The 21961-nt window shown below is 51.6% G+C and overlaps 2 protein-coding genes across 4 annotated transcripts in view; one reads left to right on the forward strand and one right to left on the reverse strand.

Annotated features, from left to right (window-relative positions):
• Positions 1 to 995: 995 nt before the first annotated feature.
• Positions 996 to 18117, forward strand: Get4 (guided entry of tail-anchored proteins factor 4). 2 transcript variants are annotated; one of them, XM_021163547.3, is made up of 9 exons: positions 996 to 1243; positions 11227 to 11305; positions 11625 to 11706; positions 12254 to 12403; positions 14389 to 14527; positions 15764 to 15904; positions 15987 to 16062; positions 16163 to 16235; positions 17779 to 18117. In XM_021163547.3, exons 1-9 carry the CDS (start codon positions 1080 to 1082, stop codon positions 17865 to 17867), a joined length of 993 nt encoding a protein of 330 aa, XP_021019206.1. In that variant the 5' UTR covers positions 996 to 1079; the 3' UTR covers positions 17868 to 18117. The 2 variants fall into 2 exon arrangements, with proteins under 2 accessions (XP_021019206.1, XP_021019207.1); XM_021163548.3 differs by lacking the exon at positions 996 to 1243 and adding an exon at positions 2066 to 2191.
• A 2626-nt stretch (positions 18118 to 20743) lies between these two features.
• Adap1 (ArfGAP with dual PH domains 1) overlaps positions 20744 to 21961 on the reverse strand; it is a 54825-nt gene continuing 53607 nt past the window's right edge. For both annotated transcript variants that reach the window (XM_021162774.3, XM_029478022.2), the window contains one exon: positions 20744 to 21943. In XM_021162774.3, the coding sequence (XP_021018433.2) occupies positions 21915 to 21943 (29 nt within the window). In that variant the 3' untranslated portion in view covers positions 20744 to 21914. The remainder of the gene's footprint in view (positions 21944 to 21961) is intronic.

The following is a 21961-nucleotide window of genomic DNA, read 5'->3' on the forward strand; positions in this document are numbered from 1 at the left end:
TGACCAATAGCGGCTTAATTACCTGCGTTGACCTGGTGTTTTGAGTTATGTTGGTTTTAGGTTGGATTTAAGCGGACCCCACAGCAAGAGATCATGTTTACAGACTTCTTAATCTGTTACCATGCTTTCAGCATGCACATGGGTGTGGTGCAGAAAATGCTAGTCCAGCTGGCCCTGGTGCAGGCATAGAACTGTGATAGTAGGTAAGTTGAGGCAGGAGAGTCACGTTCAAGGGCCAGAGTAAATGGAAGGCTGAGAGTGTGTAGCTGTTAACTAAACAAAAATGGACGCCCTGAACTTCATCTCCAGCATCCAAACTCATTATTTAAGGATATGTGTAGGGTTTTGTAACCTGAGTTTTAGATGCTGTCAGAGGACAATTCTGACCCTGGCCAGCACCTCCCGTCCTCCCCCAATTAATCATGACCTTCCTCCCTTCTCCGCTGTCATCTACTCCCAACCACAGCCAGGTCTTCTTGGAGACATTACAGGTTCTAGCCTGAGCATACTGCCCTGTCCCAGATGTCACTAAGGATGACTGCCACCTGGAGGGGCACTCCCCGGGCAGGTGTGAGACAGGCCAAAGCTTCTAAAATGTGTCTGCTTCATTCATGCGCTAAGGGTAATTTCAGGGGGCGCGCGAATAAGACGCCTGCCTCATCGCTGAGTCTTCTGCCCCAGCTTACTTGCGCAGCCTACGTGGCTGATTACATTGTGCAGTGACGACACCGAGCCGGGGACAGCTCAGCGTGTAGTCCCGCCCAAGACCTCGGTCCCGCCCGCTCTCGCAAGACTACTAACAAGTTCCCGCGATAGTCTGAGAGCCCCACCCCGTCGGCTTTTCCTGGCCTGTGTTCTCAGGGTCCTTCTCAGACCCCCCCCCCTCAGGGGCGTGTCCTCGCGCGGCTCCCGCGATCCCGCCAGGCTCCGCCTCGATCACGTGCGGCCCGCGGCGCGCCCGCCCTCGCACGGCTCCTCGCGGCCACCGTAGAAGGAGTGCGGCGGCCGCGGGGACGGAAGCCGGGAGGCGCCGCCGACCGCGCCTGCGACAGCGTCAGCTCTGCGCGGAACGCCGGCCCATGGCGGCGGCGGCGGCGGCGGCGGCGATGGCAGAGCAGGAGGGCGCCCGCAACGGCGCCCGCAACCGCGGCGGCGTCCAGCGCGTGGAGGGCAAGCTGCGTGCCAGCGTCGAGAAGGGCGACTACTACGAGGCGCACCAGATGTACCGGACCCTCTTCTTCAGGTGGGCGCGGGTGGCGGCTTAGCGCCGAGGCCCCACCTCCGCTGCTGCTCATTGGCTGCGCTGCGGCGCCCCGCACCCTCATTGGTTTGTGCGGCTGCCTGTCGCGGAGCAGAGCGGGGGCGGCGGGCTTGTACTACTCGGCAGGGCCTCCTCTTCTCTGCCTGGTTCCCCCTCCTCCCCTCTCGGCCTCGTCTTTCTGAGTCCCTGCCTTACTCTCAGAGCTGCCCTTCCCCCGTCCTTCCTTCCTTTTCCCAGGCCTCCTTCCCCAGCCAACTTCTTCTCAGGCCTCCCCTTCCCTGGCCTCAGTTTTATCACTAGCCTCTCTCCTCTCTCTTAGGCCTCCTCCCTCTTACAGGCCTCTCTTCCCGCCATTCCTTCTCTATCACACCCTCTTCCTCGCCTGGCCTCCCTTTCCCTGAAGGCTTCCGCTGGTTAGCGAGTCCTCCCTTCTGTGGCCAGTGATTGGAGTTGCACAGCCGGCTAAAGTGTGGTCACATGCTGACACCGTGGGCCAGCCTGGGGCCATCTGTATTCCTGCCTGTGTGCATCTGCCTGCTGATAATTCCTACGTAGAACTTTATTCCTGACTGCAGGACATCAGCATTTCTGCTCCATGTCCCTAGTGTGGGTTTGGCCCCTGTGCCCCTTAGACCTACTTTTCGTTTTAATAGGTTTTGTTTTAGGGCAATTTTAGGCCTTCAGTAAAACGAGTGGAAAGTGGTTATCTTGTGCCAGTTGCACATTATCATCCACCCATTACTGTCACCTAGGTCCCACGTGCTGTGGAACTCCTCCTACAGTCACTCCCTCTAGCTTGATCCGGGCACGGTGTGTTCTGTGGGCTGGATAAAGCTGCCATGACAGTGGATGACACTGTACACAGTGGCCTCACTGCCTTGAAGCCCTGTTGGAGGCTGAAGAATCAGTGCTCTGGGAACCCTCTGGCTCGTGAGTGATACTTGTTTACATCTGAGGACAATTCCCACTTCCTCCCCACATGCCCAGAGTGAGCCTGGCAAGTAGCCAGGTGGACATAAAGGGAGGGGCATGGTTAAGGCCACACGAAGTAGTTAGCAAGCCATCAGGGACCAGCCTTGCAGTATCTCCCTCCGTAAGTGCTCAGTCCAGGGAGCTGGCAGGTGTGGGATGAGCCTTGGCGTCCTTGGTGTCAAAGACTTCCTGTTTTCTTTACCTATTGGGCGCCCTGGATTCGGAGCAGGGGGTTTAGTCAGCTTATCGAAACATTAGCCCTTGCTCTAATCACAGGTTACCTGAAGGGCAGCCTTGTTGGGGAATTTTTCTGTAAACTAGACACTATAAATACAAACCAGTCTGGCAGCATCTAGTTTCATCACAGTGTCCCTAGTGCCTTTAAAAACAAAAACTAAAACTAAAAAACTCTTAATTATATTGGGAAGGCACTTGCTTTAGTCTTTAGATAAAAATCTGTAGCCACGTGTGGTGGCACACACCTTTAATCCCAACACTCAAGAGGCAAAGGCAAGCTGATCTCCCGTGAGTTGGAGGGCAGCCTGTTCTACAAAGTGAGGTCCAGGACAGCCAAGGCAGAGAAACCCTGTCTTTAAAAAATAAAGTTAATTTTTACATGTATAAACAACTACACAATGATTGATAAAGTAACTGGTTTTTGGTTTGGTTTTGTTTTGTCCTGTTGGGGATAGAGCCCAGGACATGTCACAGGCTACACTCCCTTTTGGTTTTTTCCACTTAAAATTTTGAGGTGGTGTGCCTTCGGGTCTGACTCAGGCAGACCTAGAATTCTTGATCATTACAGGTTGAGCTTCCTAAGTAGCTAGGATGACAAGCCTGTGTCATCGGGCCTGCTGAATGGTTAGTTTTTCCTCTGAGTTGAGCTGTCTATCACTGAATAGGATCAGCCAATTGGCCCAAGCAATTTTTGAGGGAAGAAACAAAGGATTAGAGCTTTGGATTCAGGGGTTCCTCTGTAGCAGGCCAGTCACTGTGTATACTTCTGCAGCACTCGGGGTACACCCTGGTGTCTTACATTTTTGTTTTATTTTACTGGAACTCTGCAAACCATGCTGGCCTCAAATTCAGGTTTACCTGCTTTCGCCTCCCTAACACTAGATTAAAGGCGTGCACCCCTACTGCCCCCACTCATTTTTTTATTTAATCAACAAAAGTGAGATCCAGAGAGTAAGCATGTCCTTGTTTTGAGTCAGCCCTGCTGTGACTGAGGACGTTCTTGTTGGTGTTATGTGACTAGAAGAGTTCCCTTGGTCAAGGTGGACTAGGGATGGTGATGGGCAAGTTCCTCCTCGTAACTGTTTGAAGCCACATGTTACCGTGTTATCGGCATACAAGGGACTGACCAGCAAGAGGACTGGGGTGCAGTGTGCTCCAGGGACACAGCATTTCAACAGGGCCCAGTACTTGTTACAGAACTTAAGTAGACCTCAGATTCTCTCAACACTATAGGCCCCAGGAGTGCCTATAGAGTTCCACATAGACTCAGGGTCATTCCATGGACAGAACTGCTAGAGACAGCAGAGTACTCGCTCACAGGCAATCGGGACAGCTTGCAGGAGTCACTTTTCGTCTCCTGTCATTTTGGATTGACTCTATTCATTGGACTGTCTTGGTGACAGCCACCCTTACCTACTAAGCTGTGTCGCATCACCAGCCCTGGCCTTTTATCTTCTTTGACTGGATAAGTGGTGTTCATGTATTTACAGTGAATATCTTCATACGGTTTTTACTTTGGGGATGCTGAAAATGCCCATGGTTGTGACCCCTGACTCCCTCTCTACTGATATCCCCGGGCAGTTTGTCCTTTTCACTTTGGGGTCTGTACAGAGATCAAGGGGCTCTCCATCTGTGTGGCTTTCTAGTTCACGCAACAAGATGTTCTAAATCTGATCCACATTTATGGAGTATTCTGTCCTATGAATGTGTCACAACCTCATTTTAACCTCAGCACTCCTAACCTGTATGGAAGAGAAGGGGCCAAGTAGCCCAGTGATCAGGCCTGTGTGGCCTCAGAGCCCCTGCCTAGCCATAGTCTTGCTGTGGCAAGTTACCTTGTCTCTGCCCAGAGCTCTGCCAGGAGGAGGAAGGAGCTCTGCCGGCCTGGTTGTTGGTATCTCAGATAGTTAGAAGCTATTTGTCTGTCCTGAGTGGCCTCAGCAGCACCATGCTGTCCTCCAGAACCCCAGTGTTGGTTGCTATGTACTTACAGGAATATAGGTCAGGGGTTACATACGAGAGCAGAAATGATTCAAGGACAGCTGCATCACCAAAAGCCTACCCCGGCATAAGTGGCAGGTGACAAAAGCTGGGGACCTGGAACACACTGCACAGCCTGCAGCCAGCTCCACGGGCGGGAGGATTCCCTTCCCAGGTCAGTTGCTCTGGGCCTCTTCCAGGCAGCTGGGTTTTCCCAAAAGTCTCAACCCGCCTTAAAATTTGTACTACTTGGGGAGGGAGGGGCCTAGTAAAGCTGGTGGGTTTCAGATTCTTCCTAAATCTATGAAGTTGTCTTCTTCTTGGGTTTAAGCAGCTTTCCAGCAGGTCGGAAAGTTTCACCTCCCTCTGAACATCCTGTTTCACTCCCTTTTAACAACCCGTGTGCTAGGAGCTTCCTTGAAGGTTGGGATGGATGTTCTACCTCACAGGAGAGTGTTCCACAACAGGTTCTTCCTAGGACCTGTTGGAGTTGTCCCTTGTGGCCAATAACCTTATTTGTCCAAGTCACATGAAGAAATGTTTGAAGAGAAATCCTACTGTGTGTGTTGTGACATCATAGTCTTGGGTCTGAGGCCACTAGGTCATGGTAGAGTGTCCCTAGGCCTTGGACCTGTGTGCTGGCTGAACATGTTAGCCCAGTCCCTATCCCTCCCTTTGTGTTGTAGGCATGTGCATTGGTTTGCACAAATGCGTGGAGGCCAGAGGCTGACTTCAGGTTACTTCCTCAGTTGCTTTTTACCTTTTTTTTTTTTTTTTTTTTTTTGAGACAGCCTAGTACTCACCATTGCAGCTGGGCTGATAGGCCAGCCAGCCAGCACTGGGTTACAAGTGCACCCAACCACACCAGTTGCTGTTGTGTCTATTTATTTACTTTGTGTATGGGTGTTTTGTCTGCATTAAAGTCTGTGTACCACAAGTGCTTGGTGCCCGCCCACAGAGGCTAGAAGAGGGTATCAGGTCCCTTGGAACTAGGATTACAGGTGACTGTAAGATGACATTTGGTACTGTTAATGAAACCCAAGTCAGCCAGTGCTCTTTACCACTGAGCCATTTTTTCAGCCCCCAAACACGGGTTTTGTGTGGGCACTAGAGATGTGAACTCAGTCCTAACTCTTACTTAGCATTCACTTAGCCCAGAGGCTAGCTTCTGTCCAGCTCCAGTTTCCTCTCTTCGTCCAGACAGCATTGATTGTGTAGTCCAGGCTGGCCTCAGATTCTGTATGTAATCGAAGATGACCTTAACTCTGCTCTTCCTGCCCCCCCCCCCCAAGTCCCAAGATTACAGAGACGTCCAGTCATACCCAGTGTTTGCAGTGCTATGGACAGAACCTGGGCCTCCATGCATGTAGGCAAACACTCTACTGAGCTCTCTCCTCGGACCTCCACCAGCTCAGCAGCAAGTGTTAGGGTGGCAGGAGTGACTGAGCCCATGTACCCAGCCAGTAAGAGCAAAATCATCTGGAACCCTGGCACAGACCTTCCTTTGTGGCTTTGTTGGGCTTTGTTGTTGAGTCTCTTTGCGACCAGCAGAGCTTGTCCCCCATCAAGCAAAGCTACCACTGTGTGTAGAAGGTGATTTTGGGTGTCACATAGGACCTTGTGCATGGAACTGAGTACCAAGGAAGGCTGACTGTCCCGGGGCCTTGGGACACCTAGCCTGCTTAGTCACCCAGAAAAGAACACCCTCTCTCCCCACCCCTCAGTTCCAGGAATTCTATGATGAGAAATTTGCATTATTGCCTGGAAATGTTTTTGTTTTTGGTTGTTTTTTTGTTTTGTTTTGTTTTAGGATTTATCTATTTATTGTATGTACATGAGTACTGTAGCTGTCTTCAGACACACCAGAAGAGGGCATCAGATCCCATTACAGATGGTTGTGAGCCACCATGTGGCGGCTGGGAATTGAACTCAGGACCCCTGCAAGAGCAGTCAGTGCTCTTAACCACCGAACCATCTCTCCAGGCCCCTGTTGCCTGGAACTTTTATCTTTAAAGCTTTCCTTGACCTGGCAGCAGTTGATTTCAATAAAGTAGGACATGGTCAGTGGGAGGTTGTGATCTCAGGAATTTGGTATGTCTTTAAAGAAATAGTTCTTTCTGTTTCAATGAGCATTTCTCTTGCCAAGCCTCAGATAAAAGTGCTTGGGAATCTAATGTCCTGTACAAGCCACTCTAGACTAATGATTGTTGCCATGGAGAGCACCAGTGGTCTCTGTTCATGCAAATAGCCACACAAGATTGCTTGCCTTGGAGTACTGCACTTGCTTTCCCAGAATGCCCTTCTGCAGTGCCAGTATTTTGTTGTTGTTGTTGTTTGTTTTTTTGGGGTTTTTTTTTTTTTTTTTTTTTGCTTGTTTGTTTGAGACAGTGTTAGCCCTGGCTGTCCTGGAACTCACTCTGTAGACCAGGCTGGCCTCGAACTCAGAAATCCTCCTGTCTCTGCCTCTCAAGTGCTGGGATTAAAGGCGTGCGCCACCACGCCCAGCTGCAGTGCCAGTGTTACGTGACCTTTCTGGGGAGATATGAATAAACATCTCTTCACCCAGTAGGGCACCAACAACAGACCGAAGTTAACAATTCCATAGTCTCACTTAGTGACTCGTGGGGGAGGGATACTGCGAGAAGCAGTATAGGATTCCCAGCATGACCTGCAGACAGTTTAGCGGATAGAAGTAGCTTCCTTACCCAGCAGTTACTGTTTCTGTCACCTGTGGGGAGAGCCATTGTGCGTCTTTTAAGTTGCAAGCACTTCTTGAGACTTGTGATGCTTGTGCACTTCTTGAGGTTTGTTGTTTTACTTCCTGAGTTTTAAGTGTCCCACCCCCACCCCAGCCCACCCCACCCCAGCCCACCCCACCCCTCAAGGAATGTTTCAATTCAGGAGGTGGCTGCAGGGTATGCCATACCTTTCTACTACTTTTAGAGTCTTTGCCAACTCCCTCTTCAGCAATGCTTGCTGAGGCTTATATGTGACTGGTTAACTATTGTGTCACTGCCACAACAGTCCATCCGAGAAGCCTGATCTGTTATAAGGCTCTACACTACATTTCCCATTGCAAAAAAGAAACTGCCTTCTATGACCATTTGATGGACCAGCAGCAGTAATCTGTGAGGAAAATACAAATGTTTAATTTGGCAGACACAATCTTTCCATTTATCAAAACAATAGCAATATCCTCCCATATGGGCCTATGACCTTGTTGGTTATGAACCTTTGCCCAGGCATATAGTACCAGGTAAGGTTTTTGAAAGGCTTTAAATCCCACCAGAAAGAGGTTGGTCACACCCTTAACACTGTGCCACTATTGTACCTGTGGGTACATCTCCCCTGGTATGTTGGTGGTATAGGTTGCAGGGTTTAAACCTTTCAGGACAGTTAGTAACAGTTCTTCCCTGGCAGCCTCAGTGCCTTCTGCCACTACAAAAGTCTGTTAGTGGGTAAAGAATGTTCAGTTGAGTTCCAGCCATACTTTTCCATGTCTTGCAGCCAAAGCATGTGGTTTCTTCAGCCATAGCAACTTTGCTGGGTCCATAGTATGTAGCCTTTATGGTTTATGGGACTTCCCTGCCAAAAACTTATCAGAAATAGTTCACACCTGAAATGCAGCTTTCATTTGACAATTCTACTGCTTCTGCTTTACCATGCAGTCAGGCTGCCTTTGTTTAAACAAAGCCTTAATTTCTGTTTCTCTCCTCTCTCAAACTCACAGAGATCCGCCTGCCTTTGCCTCCCGAATGCTGGGATTAAAGCCCAGCACCACCATGCCTGGCCTAGTTTCTCTGTTTCTTGTACTAGGGATACTCTTATACATCTGCAAGATACTTAAAGGATTAGCAGTCTCTAATAAACCTTTTAAGAGAGAGCGGGCAGGTTCTCTGGATGCCAGTCTTCCATCCATTCCAGATAACCCTCCATGGTCTTGAACAGAGAAGAGAATCCTAAAAAAGAGCTGTAGCGAGCCCAGACCAGTAGTAACAATCTCATAACTTCTATCAGGTGTTTTCTCACAAGGGAGATGTTGGGGACAATATAGTACCCAGTACCATGGTTGGGAGACAGCACGCTGCCCCCCAGAAGCCATTTTCCATGAACCATCTGACCTCGTCCAGGATTGCTGCTGCTCCAGGCCTGCTGTGCATCTCTGTTCCTGGTGTTCCGTCAAGCAGGCGTGTACTGCTTGCCTTGGCTTAGGCCCAAGGGAGGCAGGAGCTCCCTGGCTTGCCTTTGGACCTGGCTCCTTGGTTCTGACAGGCTCCAGATCACCACTTCTGAAAGGGGCCTCAGTCTGAGCAAACAGTCTTGATCCCAGTGTGCTTTGTGCTGGAGGCGGTAACTGCACCTTTTCTTTTTTTTTTTTTTTTTTTTTTTTTTTTTTTTTGGTTTTTCGAGACAGGGTTTCTCTGTGTAGCCCTGGCTGGCCTGGAACTCGCTTTGTAGACCAGGCTGGCCTCGAACTCAGAAATCCGCCTGCCTCTGCCTCCCGAGTGCTGGGATTAAAGGCGTTCACCACCACGCCCGGCAACTGCACCTTTTCTTACCTGCACTGTTTTAGCATTGATGTTGCCGGGCTGTTGCTCAGGTTTTAAAGCCTCTGAGATGCTCACTAGGACAGCGTTTGACTATTACTATTCTTCCACACAGATCTCACCAGGTCTGCCTTCATGTGGCTGGGCACAGCCTTTGGTTGTCTTCATTCTTTTTCATCCCTTTTAGGTTGCCATTTTATAAACCTGGTCTACATGTCTTTCAGTCTTCAGAGCCTCTCCTACCTCATAAAGATGACATCTTGTCATGGGGCGAGCAAAGCCCTGTCCTAGTGCATGGTCCCTGCTCAGTCAGCCTCTCCTGGCTGTCCTGTGAACACACTTCTGTCTGACAGCACTTCTCATGTGCAGTGTCCCCAGTAGTGCTTGTCTTTTCTCTTCCAGGCTCTGATACAGTCATGGGGACCTCATCAAGCAGCAGCCCAAGTGTCCCTCATGGCTTTAGGAGCCATGAGTATTCCAGGGCTGGTTCCCTCCTGTTCCCTTAGGTTGTGTGATCTTTGTCTCAAGGAGTGGTGGATTAGTATATTACCTAGTTTCTTTGCTTCCACTACACTCAGATTGATACATTAGTCCATGTATTTTACAGCCTTAGGATCTGTGGCTGACACAAGCCCTCTGATTATGTGTTTAAAAGTCTTTCCCAGTCAAGCAGTTCAGATGTTGAATGCTCTCTGGTTGTCATAGTTTCTTTCTTTGCCCATCTGCTTGTTGAATTGTGGGCTTTCCCTTTTAAAGACTGGACTTGTGGAGTCTCTTCTGTAATATCTTTCATGTTCTTTTCTTCATCTTGGTTTCTTCCCACAGATTTCCAAGTTTTTGGATCTCTCTTAGCCTCACTTTACTCTACTTTTCCTGCCCAGTGCTAGGGGGCTAATGTAGTGAGAAGCATCCTATGTCTTTTCCCACAACAAAAGCTATGCACTTGATACTACAGCTTGTCACTCATACATACGTGCTACATTCAAGGATTGTGATAAGTTCTCTACTTCATCAGTAGTTTGAGTGACATCCCATACCAAATAGAAGATGGCTACCCAGTGATTCTATCTAGGAATGCTTCACTTCTGATAGCTTGGCTTTGGTTGCATGTCCTATCACCCATGGCCAGGAGCATGCAGCCACCTCCAACAAGGAGATATTCAATTCCATCCCACGTGGGAAAAGGAAACCATGTTGGAATTGCCTTCCTAGACATGCCATCCTCAGGGGTCACCATCCATGTTGAGCCGTGCAACCACCCTTCCTCACCTCACCGGTCTGTCAGTTCCTGTGCTGTGTGACTTCCTGCAGAGACAGGAACGAATATCTGCTCACCCAGATAGGTCACCGCCAACAGACCAAAGAAATGATTGAACCCATGCCTTGCTTACTGAGTCATTGAGCTCACGTGGCTCACAGAACTGTGGATGACTTAAAGGCAGCTGCATCATTAGAGTTCCCTGTATAGCTTTCGGCTTGTGGGTGGTCTCTTCTCCCCACCAGTCGTTATACTGTTTGTGTAACCTTGGGGAGAGGCTATGTGAGGTTTGTAAGTTTCAGGAGCTGCCTAACTAACTGTTTATTCCTCCAGGCCTTAAGGAGCCTTTTACACCCTTTAAAGAGCCATCATTCTGGTGTTGTCACCTCATCCCCCACCCCCACCCCCCAGGCCTGAACTGAGGGCTGCTTGCACTGTTAATAATGCTTTTGTGTAGTCATCTTAAGCTCCAGCTTTGCCCATGGGGCCTTGGCTGCTTCTTGGATGATGGGGGTAAGGGCGTGTTCTCCAGGAGACTGTGCAGTACACAGGTTGTCTGGACAGTGCTGATTGAAGTTGGGCAGAGTTACTACAGTCAACATTATCATCATCTGCGAGGATCGATCCTCTCTTGTCCCCTACATGTAGACTGGTCCTTCTGTTTTGAAATGGGTAGTGCCCACCTCCCCTGCCCTAACACGGATGTTGCACTGGCTTCTCCCTGGGTTATTTACTGGGCCTTGAGTGGAGGGTACCATGCATGTTCAAGTGGGTATGCTGCTGATGGGGCCTGTGTCCTTCCATACAGCTGCTATTCAGAAAGTACCTAGCATACTTAGAAACAGTACTCCAAAAAGTTTCACCTACACATTTGTAGCCACCCTAGGGAGGACAAAGCAAGCCATGTGCATGGCACATGGCTGGGTTTCCCATTCATTCATGGCTGGGTTTCCCTTCTTTCCTGTCTGCAGATACATGTCTCAGAGCAAACATGCAGAGGCCCGGGAGCTTATGTACTCAGGAGCATTGCTCTTCTTCAGTCATGGCCAGGTAAGCAGTGCTACAGTGGGAAGAGACCTGGTCGGAGTCAGATATCAAGCTGCCCTGGGTTCTGGCCTCCAGTGGCAGAGGGTCTTAGTCTCCATAGCTGTTGCTGTGGAACCTTTGTGGCTGGAGCTCTAGGCTTGGCTCTGTATGTTTGCCAGTTGCCAGTGACCCTGCTGCATTGCTCATTGGCAAGGCACTATCCCGAGCTGTGCGTTTGCAGGCTGCCATCTGCAGAGCATGTAGCCACCTGCTTTACCTGGTCTCTTCTAAAGGCTTGGGGCCCTGTTGTTAACTGTGCTTTTGTGTGTTGGTTGTTCTGCAGCAGAACAGTGCGGCTGACCTGTCCATGCTGGTCCTCGAATCCCTGGAAAAGGCCGAGGTGGATGTAGCTGATGAGCTTTTGGGTGAGAACTCTGCACTGTGTGGTGCCTACTTACATGGCTTCTGTGACTGGTGTCCTTCAGAGTCCCTTTACTGCCTCCAGTCCCACTTGTGGTTGGTGGGGTTGGGCTTCACTTAAAAACTGATTATGTCATGATAGGCACACTGGCCATGCCCCCTGAGCTCATGGGCACAAACTGTGAACTGTTAGCAGTTGGCCCCACTGAGCCAGCATGTGGCTACTAGAGCCTTCATGCAAACTGCCCTGAAGCCTCTGCTGCTCTCACAGAGGAAGAAGCTGCTATCAGCTAGAGCCACCCTGTTGCTTCAAGCCTGCTCCCACAGAACTGCCTCCCAGCATGGGCCACCCACATCAACATAGTCACAAGGGAAGCGGGCAAACCAGCCATCAGAGACTGGGACCTGTGCACTATGTGTGGGCTATCCAGCAGCACTCCAAAGGCTTCTGGTCTTTCTTTTGAAGTTGCATAGTTGAGAAGTGTCTTATTATAGAGTGCTGGATTTTTATTCACCTCACCTTTAGTAAGGGTCTGATTGTGTCCTTTGCAGAAAATCTGGCTAAAGTGTTCAGTTTGATGGATCCAAATTCTCCTGAACGAGTAGCTTTTGTGTCCAGAGCCCTGAAGTGGTCCAGTGGAGGGTCTGGGAAACTGGGCCATCCTCGACTCCACCAGCTGCTGGCCCTCACACTATGGAAAGGTAGGTATGGAATCCCATCTCATCAGCAGCTGAATCCTCTGTGTGTCTGCCAGTTGATAAGTGAGAAGAGGCCATGGGGAAAGCATGCCAGCCTGTCTTTCAACATCTCTGCTTTGGTCATAGACCTCTGGACAGAACCTCCACAGGTCATAAGGGACCCCTGGATCATGACACTATCTCCTTTCCAGTCTCTGTCCTGGTTCTCCTACCTGGTTACCTGCTTCTCTTCCCACAACCTCCCATTCCCCCTCCTCCTTCCTCAGTGTGCCTCTACACTTGATGCCTTCACTGGCTCCCTGTGTGTAGTTCTTTTTTATTCAGTTTTGAGGTGAGCTCTGTTAGATTATACAGCCATGGGATGTATTGCAGGCATGCCTACTCTTCTTGGCTCTTGAGCTGGCTTGGGCACAAAGATGCTTGGTGACTGTCTGCTGGGACCTGAGCAGCTTCCACCCCAGGAGCATTCCTGGGAGGTGTGGAGCTGTACCTTGTGAGGGTGGAATTGTTGCTACAGCTCTCCTAATGGGTGGGCCGTGCCTAATGGATCCTCAGTGAGAGGAGGCCAGGCTTGGAAATGCACAGTGACCTGTGGAACATAAACTACCTTCCTTTGTGCCTCCCATTCTGAAGGTCGGAGCCAGAGGAGGTGTTCTCCAGAGTTGAGGATAGACTAGTCTGTGAGCAAGACCATGCCGTGGCAGTCATAGGGTGTACCTGGTCACATTCTTGGAGTCTAGCAGGGGTCCCCCCAGAGGTGCACCCTCATAGCAAATGTGCTGGGATAGACTTCCTTACATCCTGTGAGCTTATCGGGCCTTTTCTTTTCTTTCTCCTGGGTACTGTGCACTCTGCCTTCACCCCAGAGCCACAGTGAGACAATCAAGACTCTGTAGATTGAAAGATCAGAAACGTCAGGAAACTCCAACCCCAGTGTGTACCTCAGAACCCTACCGTTCTTTTGAGGGCTGTTCTATCCTTCAGGTTAGAGCAAGCTGTCTGTCACTCATGGGCCAGGCCTTCATACAGCCCGTGCCTGGTACATGGTGTGGAGACATCCGGTCTGCATGTTGTTGCTGCCGCCTCCGCCTCGCTGCCGCTGCTGCTGGCAGGGAGTCTCAGATTCACTGACTAAAGTCACTGAGAGAGATTGTAGTGCTGAGTGTCTTGGTGGTGGGTGAGGTACTGAGTCCAGACCACAGCCATTCCAGGGGCCATGACTACCTGGAAAAGGGGTTTCCAAATACTTGCTCCAGGGCCAAGTAGCCCAGGCTAGACTGTAATTCACTTCTTAGAGTGCCCTGCCCATGGGGTTTCACCAAGACAGGAACATGCAGGGCCAGGAACAAAGGTCTGATTTAATTCCTGCTCTCTGTCTCAGATACCCAAAAGCCTTGGGAAGAAAAGGTCTCTGTGGGTGGGTCAGGTTGGGGGCCTGAGTGTTTGGTGTTGACAGGCCCCTTTCCTTGTTGCTGTCAGGGTTCCAGGTATAGAAGGGATCCAGGGTCTGCCTTGACGCTTGCTCAGGGCTCCCAGCTTGCTCTATGAATAGGGTTTTGGTGTTGAGTGTTAGGGAGGTTTCTGCATTTAAACATAGCAGTCATTGGTGATCTTCGCTGTGTGCAAAGGAGCCTCCCTTAGCTAGAACTCCCTGAGTAGTTGGAAGTTCAGGAAAAGAAAGTTGCTTGTGGGCCCAGCTCACATGCACACGAGTGTTAGGTAGACAGCAGTTTCACATACGTAGAACGGAGGAAAAGGAGGTTGGATGACAGTGCCCATTGAGTTTGTTTAGTGTTTGTTCTCTGAGCACAAGGAAGCTGGTGACAGGCTAGGGGATAGCAGCTGTACAGACAGATAGCTCGTTCTAGGGTTACTGGCCTAGCAAAGGTGTGTCCAAGGCAAATGGATAGGAGCGGGGCAGAAGGAGTGGGTGGCTCTGTGCACGCTGTGCTCACGTGCGCCCATCTGCAGATTCTTTCCCTTCACAGAGCAAAATTACTGTGAGTCTCGGTATCACTTTCTGCACTCCAGCGATGGCGAGGGCTGCGCCAACATGCTGGTCGAGTACTCTACTGCCCGAGGCTTCCGAAGTGAGGTGGACATGTTCGTGGCTCAGGCTGTGCTACAGTAAGTGTTCATGAGGACTTTGTGGGGCCTTCGTGCAGTTCACAGCCTGGAGCAGGCCTCTTTGTCTCAGACTCCTCAGTGCTGGAGGGGGAACCTCAGGCCCAAGGCTGTCTTGATGTGCTCATCAGCCAGTCCTTTCTCTGAAACACAAGTGCAAGTGTCCACAGTTGCGCTCACCCTGCCTAGGGGCCTGCACCTTGTGCTTGCCAATCCTCATTATAGGATTGAGGTGCAGTCAGCTGGTGGGATGGCTCATCCTCACCTGCCTGCATCAGGAACACACCTGGGTTTGTTTGCCTTTTTAAACTACATATTTAATTTATTTAGTGTATGCATAGCGAGGGTTGCAGGGACACATGCTGTGGTGTGCACCTGTAAAGGCTGCAGTTTGCTGGAGCCCTTCCCCTCCCCTCAACCGTGTTGGTCTGGGATTGAGCTCATCATCAGGCTTGAGGGCAAGCACCTTACCTACCGAGCCATCTCCTCTGCTTCCTTGGGCCTCAAAAATGCTTGCTATGTGGGTAATGGCAGGAGGGTTTGCTGTGGGGACTCAGAGCACTTTATTTACCTTTGAGACAAGTTCTCACTATAAAGCCCAGGCTGACCTCAGACTTCCTTCTGTGTGAGCCGTCGAGTGCTGAAATTGCAGGCGTATACCACCACAGTTGTGATTTTAAAAAAGAAATTATGTGATACCTCAAGCTCGCCAGCCTGGCTCTGGGCATGTACTGCAGCTGTTGTCTCCTCACTGGAGGACTCTGGGCCACTTTGTTTTTTCTTGACAGATTTGGGACTGCTGGGGTAACATCTTCAGCAGAGGCCAAGACTGCCCAGACCCCAGCACAGCATGAGGGTCCCAGCCCCCTGCATCTTGAGCTTCTATGATAGATGCAGGCAGGTGTGGAGAAAGCAGAGGCCATAGTTGAGAAGTGAGCACCCACATAGCCCCTGTTTCCTAGTTCTGTTGACCTTCAGCAGGTCATGTCTCCCTTCTGAGACATAATCCCTTCATCAGTGTTTGAAAAGACTCACGCCCCATGAGGGGCAGCCTCGGGACTCTCCCTGGCCCTCCACTTGCCCTGCAGTCTATTAGGCCTGTGGAGACACCAGGTCTCCAGACAGAACTGTTGTTGCTGTCAGGAAAGTTCTTGTGTGTTGTATTGGCCTCTCATGAGCATCTGTGGAAACCTGAGTCTGCCTGTGGGGTTCACTCTTGGATATTCATGCCATGTGCAGGTTTCTCTGTTTGAAAAATAAGAACAGTGCACTGGTGGTCTTTACAACGTACACACAGAAGCATCCATCCATCGAGGATGGGCCGCCCTTTGTTCAGCCCCTGCTCAATTTCATCTGGTTTCTGCTGCTGGCCGTGGACGGGTGAGTCCATCTGTGTGGGTGCTGGGTGTGTGTCTGTGAGGCCATGGCTCTCACTGGGAGTTATCCCCGGCTCTTGTTGCAGTGGCAAGCTGGCTGTCTTCACGGTGCTGTGTGAGCAGTACCAGCCGTCCCTGCGGAGGGACCCCATGTACAACGAGGTGAGGCTCCCCACCCAGGCAGGAGGGAGCAGGAGCCCCACGCAGCTGGGTAGCAGCCGGGCACTGCTCACCTACTGACCCACTGTCCTGCCTTTTACAGTACCTCGACAGGATCGGACAACTCTTCTTCGGTGTGCCGCCAAAGCAGACATCCTCCTATGGAGGCTTGCTAGGTAAGCCATGTGTGCGGTCTGTCCCCAGCAGTCCCTCTGCCGTGTTCCCAGGTCGCCTGAGTGGACACAGGTTTCTGGCCTGCTGCTGAAGTCTGGTGACTGCAGTTTAGGCTGTTGACTGGGTACCACTCTGTGGGTCTGAACTCTAAATACTCCAAGTACTCCCTCTCCACCAAGTCAGGCCAGGGTGGTGTCGTCCTGTGCGTTCGAAGTGTCTAGTTTTCCTTTTTTCTCTGTTGCTGGCCCTTGAACTCATGAGTCAAGTTCCTTACCACTGTCCTGCATCCTCTCCCCAGCCCCTCCAATTCCATGCGTTAAGTAGCAAATCCCCTTTCAGGGTTCAGAATTCTGTCACTACTACCAGCAGGGGTAACCACAGGCATGGTGTGTGGCAGGAGCTGTTCTGTGGTTACCTGCTAGAGTGTGGAGCTTCTGTGCATGTGGTATGAAGACAAACACCCTGTGTTGTCCCATGAACAAGTCCACACGGGCTCTCTGGGCACTGGCTGTGCCTAGTAACTTGCTGTAGACTGTGACAGTGTTGCTCTAGTTTGTTGTTGATGGGTTGTTTTCTGAAACAGGGTCTCATCATATAGACCAGACTGGCCCTGAGTTCAGAGACATCCTTCTGCCTCAGCCTCTCGGGTGCTGAGATTAAAGGTGTATGCCACCATGCCCAGCTACTGTTGTTTTGTTTTGAGACAAGATCACTCCCTGCGACTTGTAATAGCTTCAAACTCACTTCACTCCTCCTGCCTCTGCCTCCTAAGTGCTGGGATCATGATGTGAGCCTGCACACCAAGCTTTTCTTCTGACCTTCATCTGTTTTGAGCCTGTTACCTATGGAGGGCATGAGCAGGGTTCAGCTGTCTCCACGAGTCTCTAGCAAAGCGCTTCTCCTTTTTCCTGTCAGCCCTCAGTGGCCTGAGCGTGTCTGTGGCGTCCCACAGAGCTTTAGAACCCGCAGTCCCCTGCCTCCTGCAGACACCCACTGCGGTGCTCAAGGGCCACAGGAAAGGGCAGGCAGAGTGTCTACATCCCCACACCCAAGCAGGACAGCCACTGGCTCTGCCACTCAGGAGAGAGAACTTTGGGGTCAGGGTTGGCATGTTTGTGGTCACTATAAGTCCCGTGCATTTTAGATGTGCACCCAGGAGACGGTTGTGAATGTCTCAGGTATGGCCCTAAGGCTCTGGTCTGCATGCTGTACCGCTTTCTCTTGTCTCCATGGGACTTGGGCTGCTCCTTCATCACTGCCAGATTCCCCTCCACTGTTGGTGGAGGTTTGGGGTTTGTCATTCCTACTGTGGCCTCCAAGACCTATAGCCACTGAGCCTCTGGGCTGTTTCCCTGCAAAGCATGGCCTCATCTCTGGGAAGGTGGAGCTTCCAGGGGAGCACTGCCTCTGGGCATTGACCACACACAGCAGGGTAGATCTTTGTCTAGGGTGGTGACCTGGGTGGTGGGCTCCTGGCGCAGGTTGGGCTTCCAGGGCAGCACTGCCTTTGTGTACTAACAATCACTGGCTGCTCTCTTCCTCCAGGGAACCTGCTGAGCAGCCTCATGGGCTCCTCAGAGCAGGAAGAGGGGGAAGAGAGCCAGGATGACAGCAGCCCCATCGAGCTGGACTGAAGCTGCCTGGCCAGCGTGGAGATGTCCATGGCCGGCACCGCTGGGACGGATTCAGTGCCAGGCCGGGCGCAAGGCCCCTTACCAGTGGGCTGCTGCTCTGTGGCTGAGGGGCCACCTATGCAGAGTCTGTCCCTATTTATGTATGGTGGTTGAGGGCTGTGTGGCCAGGACCAAGAGCAAGGCCCAGCTCCTGCTGGCCAATCGTGTTCCTTCAGATCACCCACAATAAAGCGCAGGCCTTGCTGCAGCACCCGCTGCCATCCTTGTCTCTGGTTCCTTGGGGAGGGCTGCAGGGTGGCACAGCAGCCTGGCGTCAGTGACTAGTACCCCTTCTCCTGTGTCCAGTGCAGCCATGGCATGAAGTGGCAGCTGCCGCTGTGAGCCACGCAGGATCCTGCGTCCTGCAGATGAGAGCGGCTTTCTTGTTTGTGTGATTTTGTTTGGACACAGAGTTGTTTTGCAATCATGGTGTGCTTCCCAGGGACAGAGAGCGTGTGCTGTGGTGACTAGGCTCCTTGGAGGTCACAAACAGCTGGCCAGGGTAATGTCCCTTGGTCCATGGGGCTGTGGCCCCTGCTGTAGTCTATGGGCTCCTCCATTCAAGCTGCAGCCCTGCTGGTCCCTTCAGCTCCACACTGCTGCTCTGGCGAGGTTTTAAAGGGTGCCATGGGCTCTCATGTCCTTCATGTTGCAGTATTTATTTTTACTGGGTGAGGGATTTTTCAACTTAACGTTTTAGGACTAAACCAAATAACCAGTCCATGAATAAGCAACCCCATTACCACAGATAGTACCCACGCTACCAGTCTGATTATAAAGGGAGACACTTTATTTTTTCACAATTAAATAAGAATTGTAGATTAATACACCTCTATCTTGCATGGGAAGGAGGGAAATATGCGTTATTTACTGTAAAAAAAATGGAATTTAAAGGAAGGCTTGTGTCACCTTTTGACTATAAATAAATCCTTTCTACTGGACTTTGCAGTAGTCCTTTCTGGGTGAGCTCTGGGCCGGGCATGGGCTGGCTTTGGGCTTTGGCATTTAGCCCCCACCTGTGGGTGCAGAGGCCTCGGGCAGGGTGGGAGAGGCCATGTGTCCACCTGGAAGGCTGTAGAGGACGCACATCCTGTGCTGTCCACACCATTTCCCTGTGCATCCAGGCTGTGTCTGCCAGAGTGGCTGGTATTAGTGTCGGCAGTGTCCAAGGTAACAGCTCCACCATGGTGTGTGTCTCGGCCTCAGGGAGCAGGAGAGGTGACTGGTGCATGGGAAGCTCAGTGGAGGGGTGACTTAGAAATAGGGAGGCCGCTGGGGCTGGAGAGATGGCTCAGCGGTTAAGATCACTGACTGCTCTTCCAGAGGTCCTGAGTTCAATTCCCAGCAACCACATGGTGGCTCACAACCATCTGTAATGGGATCTGATGCCCTCTTCTGGTGTGTCTGAGGACAGCTACAGTGTACTCACATTAAATAAATTAAAAATTAAAAAATAATAAGTAGGGAAGGTAGAGTTGGGCATGGCCACAGAAAGGAAGCTGCTGGCACTGGCCAGAGCTGCCTGTGTGCAGCTGTGAGACTTGCTGGGAATCATGAATAGGAGCCTGTTGTCACTGATGTATTTTGAAATAGAAATCAAATTTTGTGTATATATAAGGTTGGCCAGGATTAAGCCTAGCTGAGTACAGAGGAAAGCTGGCATTTGTGCAGGAACGTGATACACATGTGAGATCCTCCCCACACAGTGTCTCTTAACATGCACACACACACACAGTGCCTCTGCAACACACGCCTCTCACCCCCATGCCCCGCCATGCATCCTCTTCCCAGGATATCATGGCAACTGTTTACTGTGCCGTCTACATGCCTGTCACTGTCTACTGGGCTGTCACCATCCTCTTAGCCCTTGTACAGGCTGGGTCCTGGCTGAGCTGTGCTTCATCACCCCTTGCTGAAAGATGTCCAAGGACATAGCAGCAGCTTCTCTTGAGATGCCAGCTTTCAATCTAGTGAAAATCTTCCCCACGTCATTCTGTGGTTATCTGGGCACATGTCAGGGCGGTCAGTGTTGTTAGTAAACTTTTCCTGTTGCATGCAGAGACCAAAGCCATCAGTAAAGTGACACTGGTGGGGAAGCCTCTGCCTCCCTGGGGCCTCAGCAGTGGGAAAGGGACCTGGGTTGTAGCTCAGTGCTTGCCTGATGCGTTCACAGGCCCGAGGCTCCATACCCAGCGCCACATGCAAAGACAGTTTTAAGTGGGAGAACAAGAGAGGGCTGAGGGAACCCAGCTGGAAGCATGGGGACACACCTGGGCTTAGCATTGAAGACTTGACAAAGGCTGAGCACTTGGCCAAAGATGTCTCCAAGCATTCCTGCAAGCTGGGTGACTGGGCACTTGCCAAGAGGGTGCAACCTAGGGCCGCTGTCATAGTCTACAGGGGTTAGCAGATGTGAGCGGAGATAGCCTAGGAGGGATCCTAGGTGTATGGGCTGTGTAGGGGAGCCCTGGAGCTCTGCTAGGATTGGACAGTCCAGGGGCTGGGCCTTCCTGGCTCTCTCTCTCTCTCTCTCTCTCTCTCTCTCTCTCTCTCTCTCTCTCTCTCTCTCTCTCTCTTCCTGGCTCTCTCTCTTCCTGGCTCTCTCTCTCTCTCTCTCTCTCTCTCTCTCTCACACACACACACACACACACACACACACAGAGCATGGTGGGTGGGGACTATAGGACACAGGTTGCAGAGTCAGGCCAGCTCTGTCTCAGGCCTGTCATGGAAGTGACAAGGTTCTTCTCATGTCTCTTACTGCCCAAAGGGAGGCTGCCAGGGCAAAGGGAATACCAGCCAGCTCCTCCCCACATGAGCCATAAACACACAGAAGGGACAACGCCAGAGCCACACTTTATTCCAGGGGACATGACACAGGGCAGCAGAAGCCCAACTAAGGACCCCTCCCCCATTCCCTGGGGTGCAGCTTTGATGAGGGCCCAGGTCATTCACAGATGCGTTCCCCCACCAATGCTCCCCAGCTGTCCAGCGGCCAGGACCTGCCCATTGGGGATCCCATAGAAGGGAGCCCATCTGTTGGGGTGGCCAGAGGGCAGCAGGGAGATAAATACAGGTAGCTTTAACTACTGGCCTGCCAGCAGCAATCAGGGCTGGGGGCAGCCACTCCTGCCCATGGCCGCCTCTTGGCTTGGGCTCTCATTTATCAAGGGCTCAAAGACTGTAAGGTCAGGGCCAGAGGGCATGGGTTACAAAGCAGGGACAGCACCGAGCTGGGCACTGACGCCCAAAAGCAGATGGGGTGGGGCGCTCCCTGGCTCCCAAGGAAGCCACTACTGGGCTCCATGCACAGCACCCTGCAGACTAGGCTTCCTCCCGGTTGCCCCAGCCAGCTGTCCCAAGGAGACTGGGGCCCCAAACAGGTGGACGCAGGGCCTGTGCACACAGTTCTCTTGGAAAAATACCTGACCCCCAAGACCCCAGCTGGGTCAGCCCTAGGGGAAAAAGAGCTGACCCCTGACCCTTGATCCCTGACTGACACACAGCAGGTGCTCAATAAATACTTGTTGAGGTGGGGGGAGGAAAGGGGAGGCATGCGGCACGTCCCAGAGTGAGTCCCCAGCAGCCAGGCCAGCCCGCTGCCACAGCTATCCATGGCTGTCCATGGCTGTCCATGGCTGTCCACAGCAGCCCAGCACCAAGTCCTGTCCTGAGGCCAAGATCCCCTCAGGCCAGAAGAGTTAGTAGGGTCCTGCTCAAAGTTGGGAGGCAGGGCTTCCAGCAGCAGGAGAGTGGATGGGTCAGCTGGGCGTGGCTGGGAGCATCGTGACAGGGCCAGGGTCAGGTGAGGCCCAAAACCAAGTCTGCCTTCAACTTTAATGAGGTTCTGAAAAACTGTCTATCCAATGGGCTTGCCTGAGCCCCACCTGGCCATGCCTGGGCCACACCAAGGAACAGGGTGTGGCCTGGAGGACGGGCTCCCCTAATGTCCAGTGCGTCTGTCCAGCCACATGAGCGTAGAATCCTGGGGCCTCCGGGATTTCTTCCTTAGGGTTTATGCTTGAAGTGGGCTTCCACTAAAAATGGGAATGTTC

Source organism: Mus caroli, unplaced genomic scaffold (genome assembly GCF_978045245.1).
Source record: "Mus caroli unplaced genomic scaffold, Mus_caroli_1 scaffold_4, whole genome shotgun sequence".
NCBI classification, from domain to species: Eukaryota; Metazoa; Chordata; class Mammalia; order Rodentia; family Muridae; genus Mus; species Mus caroli.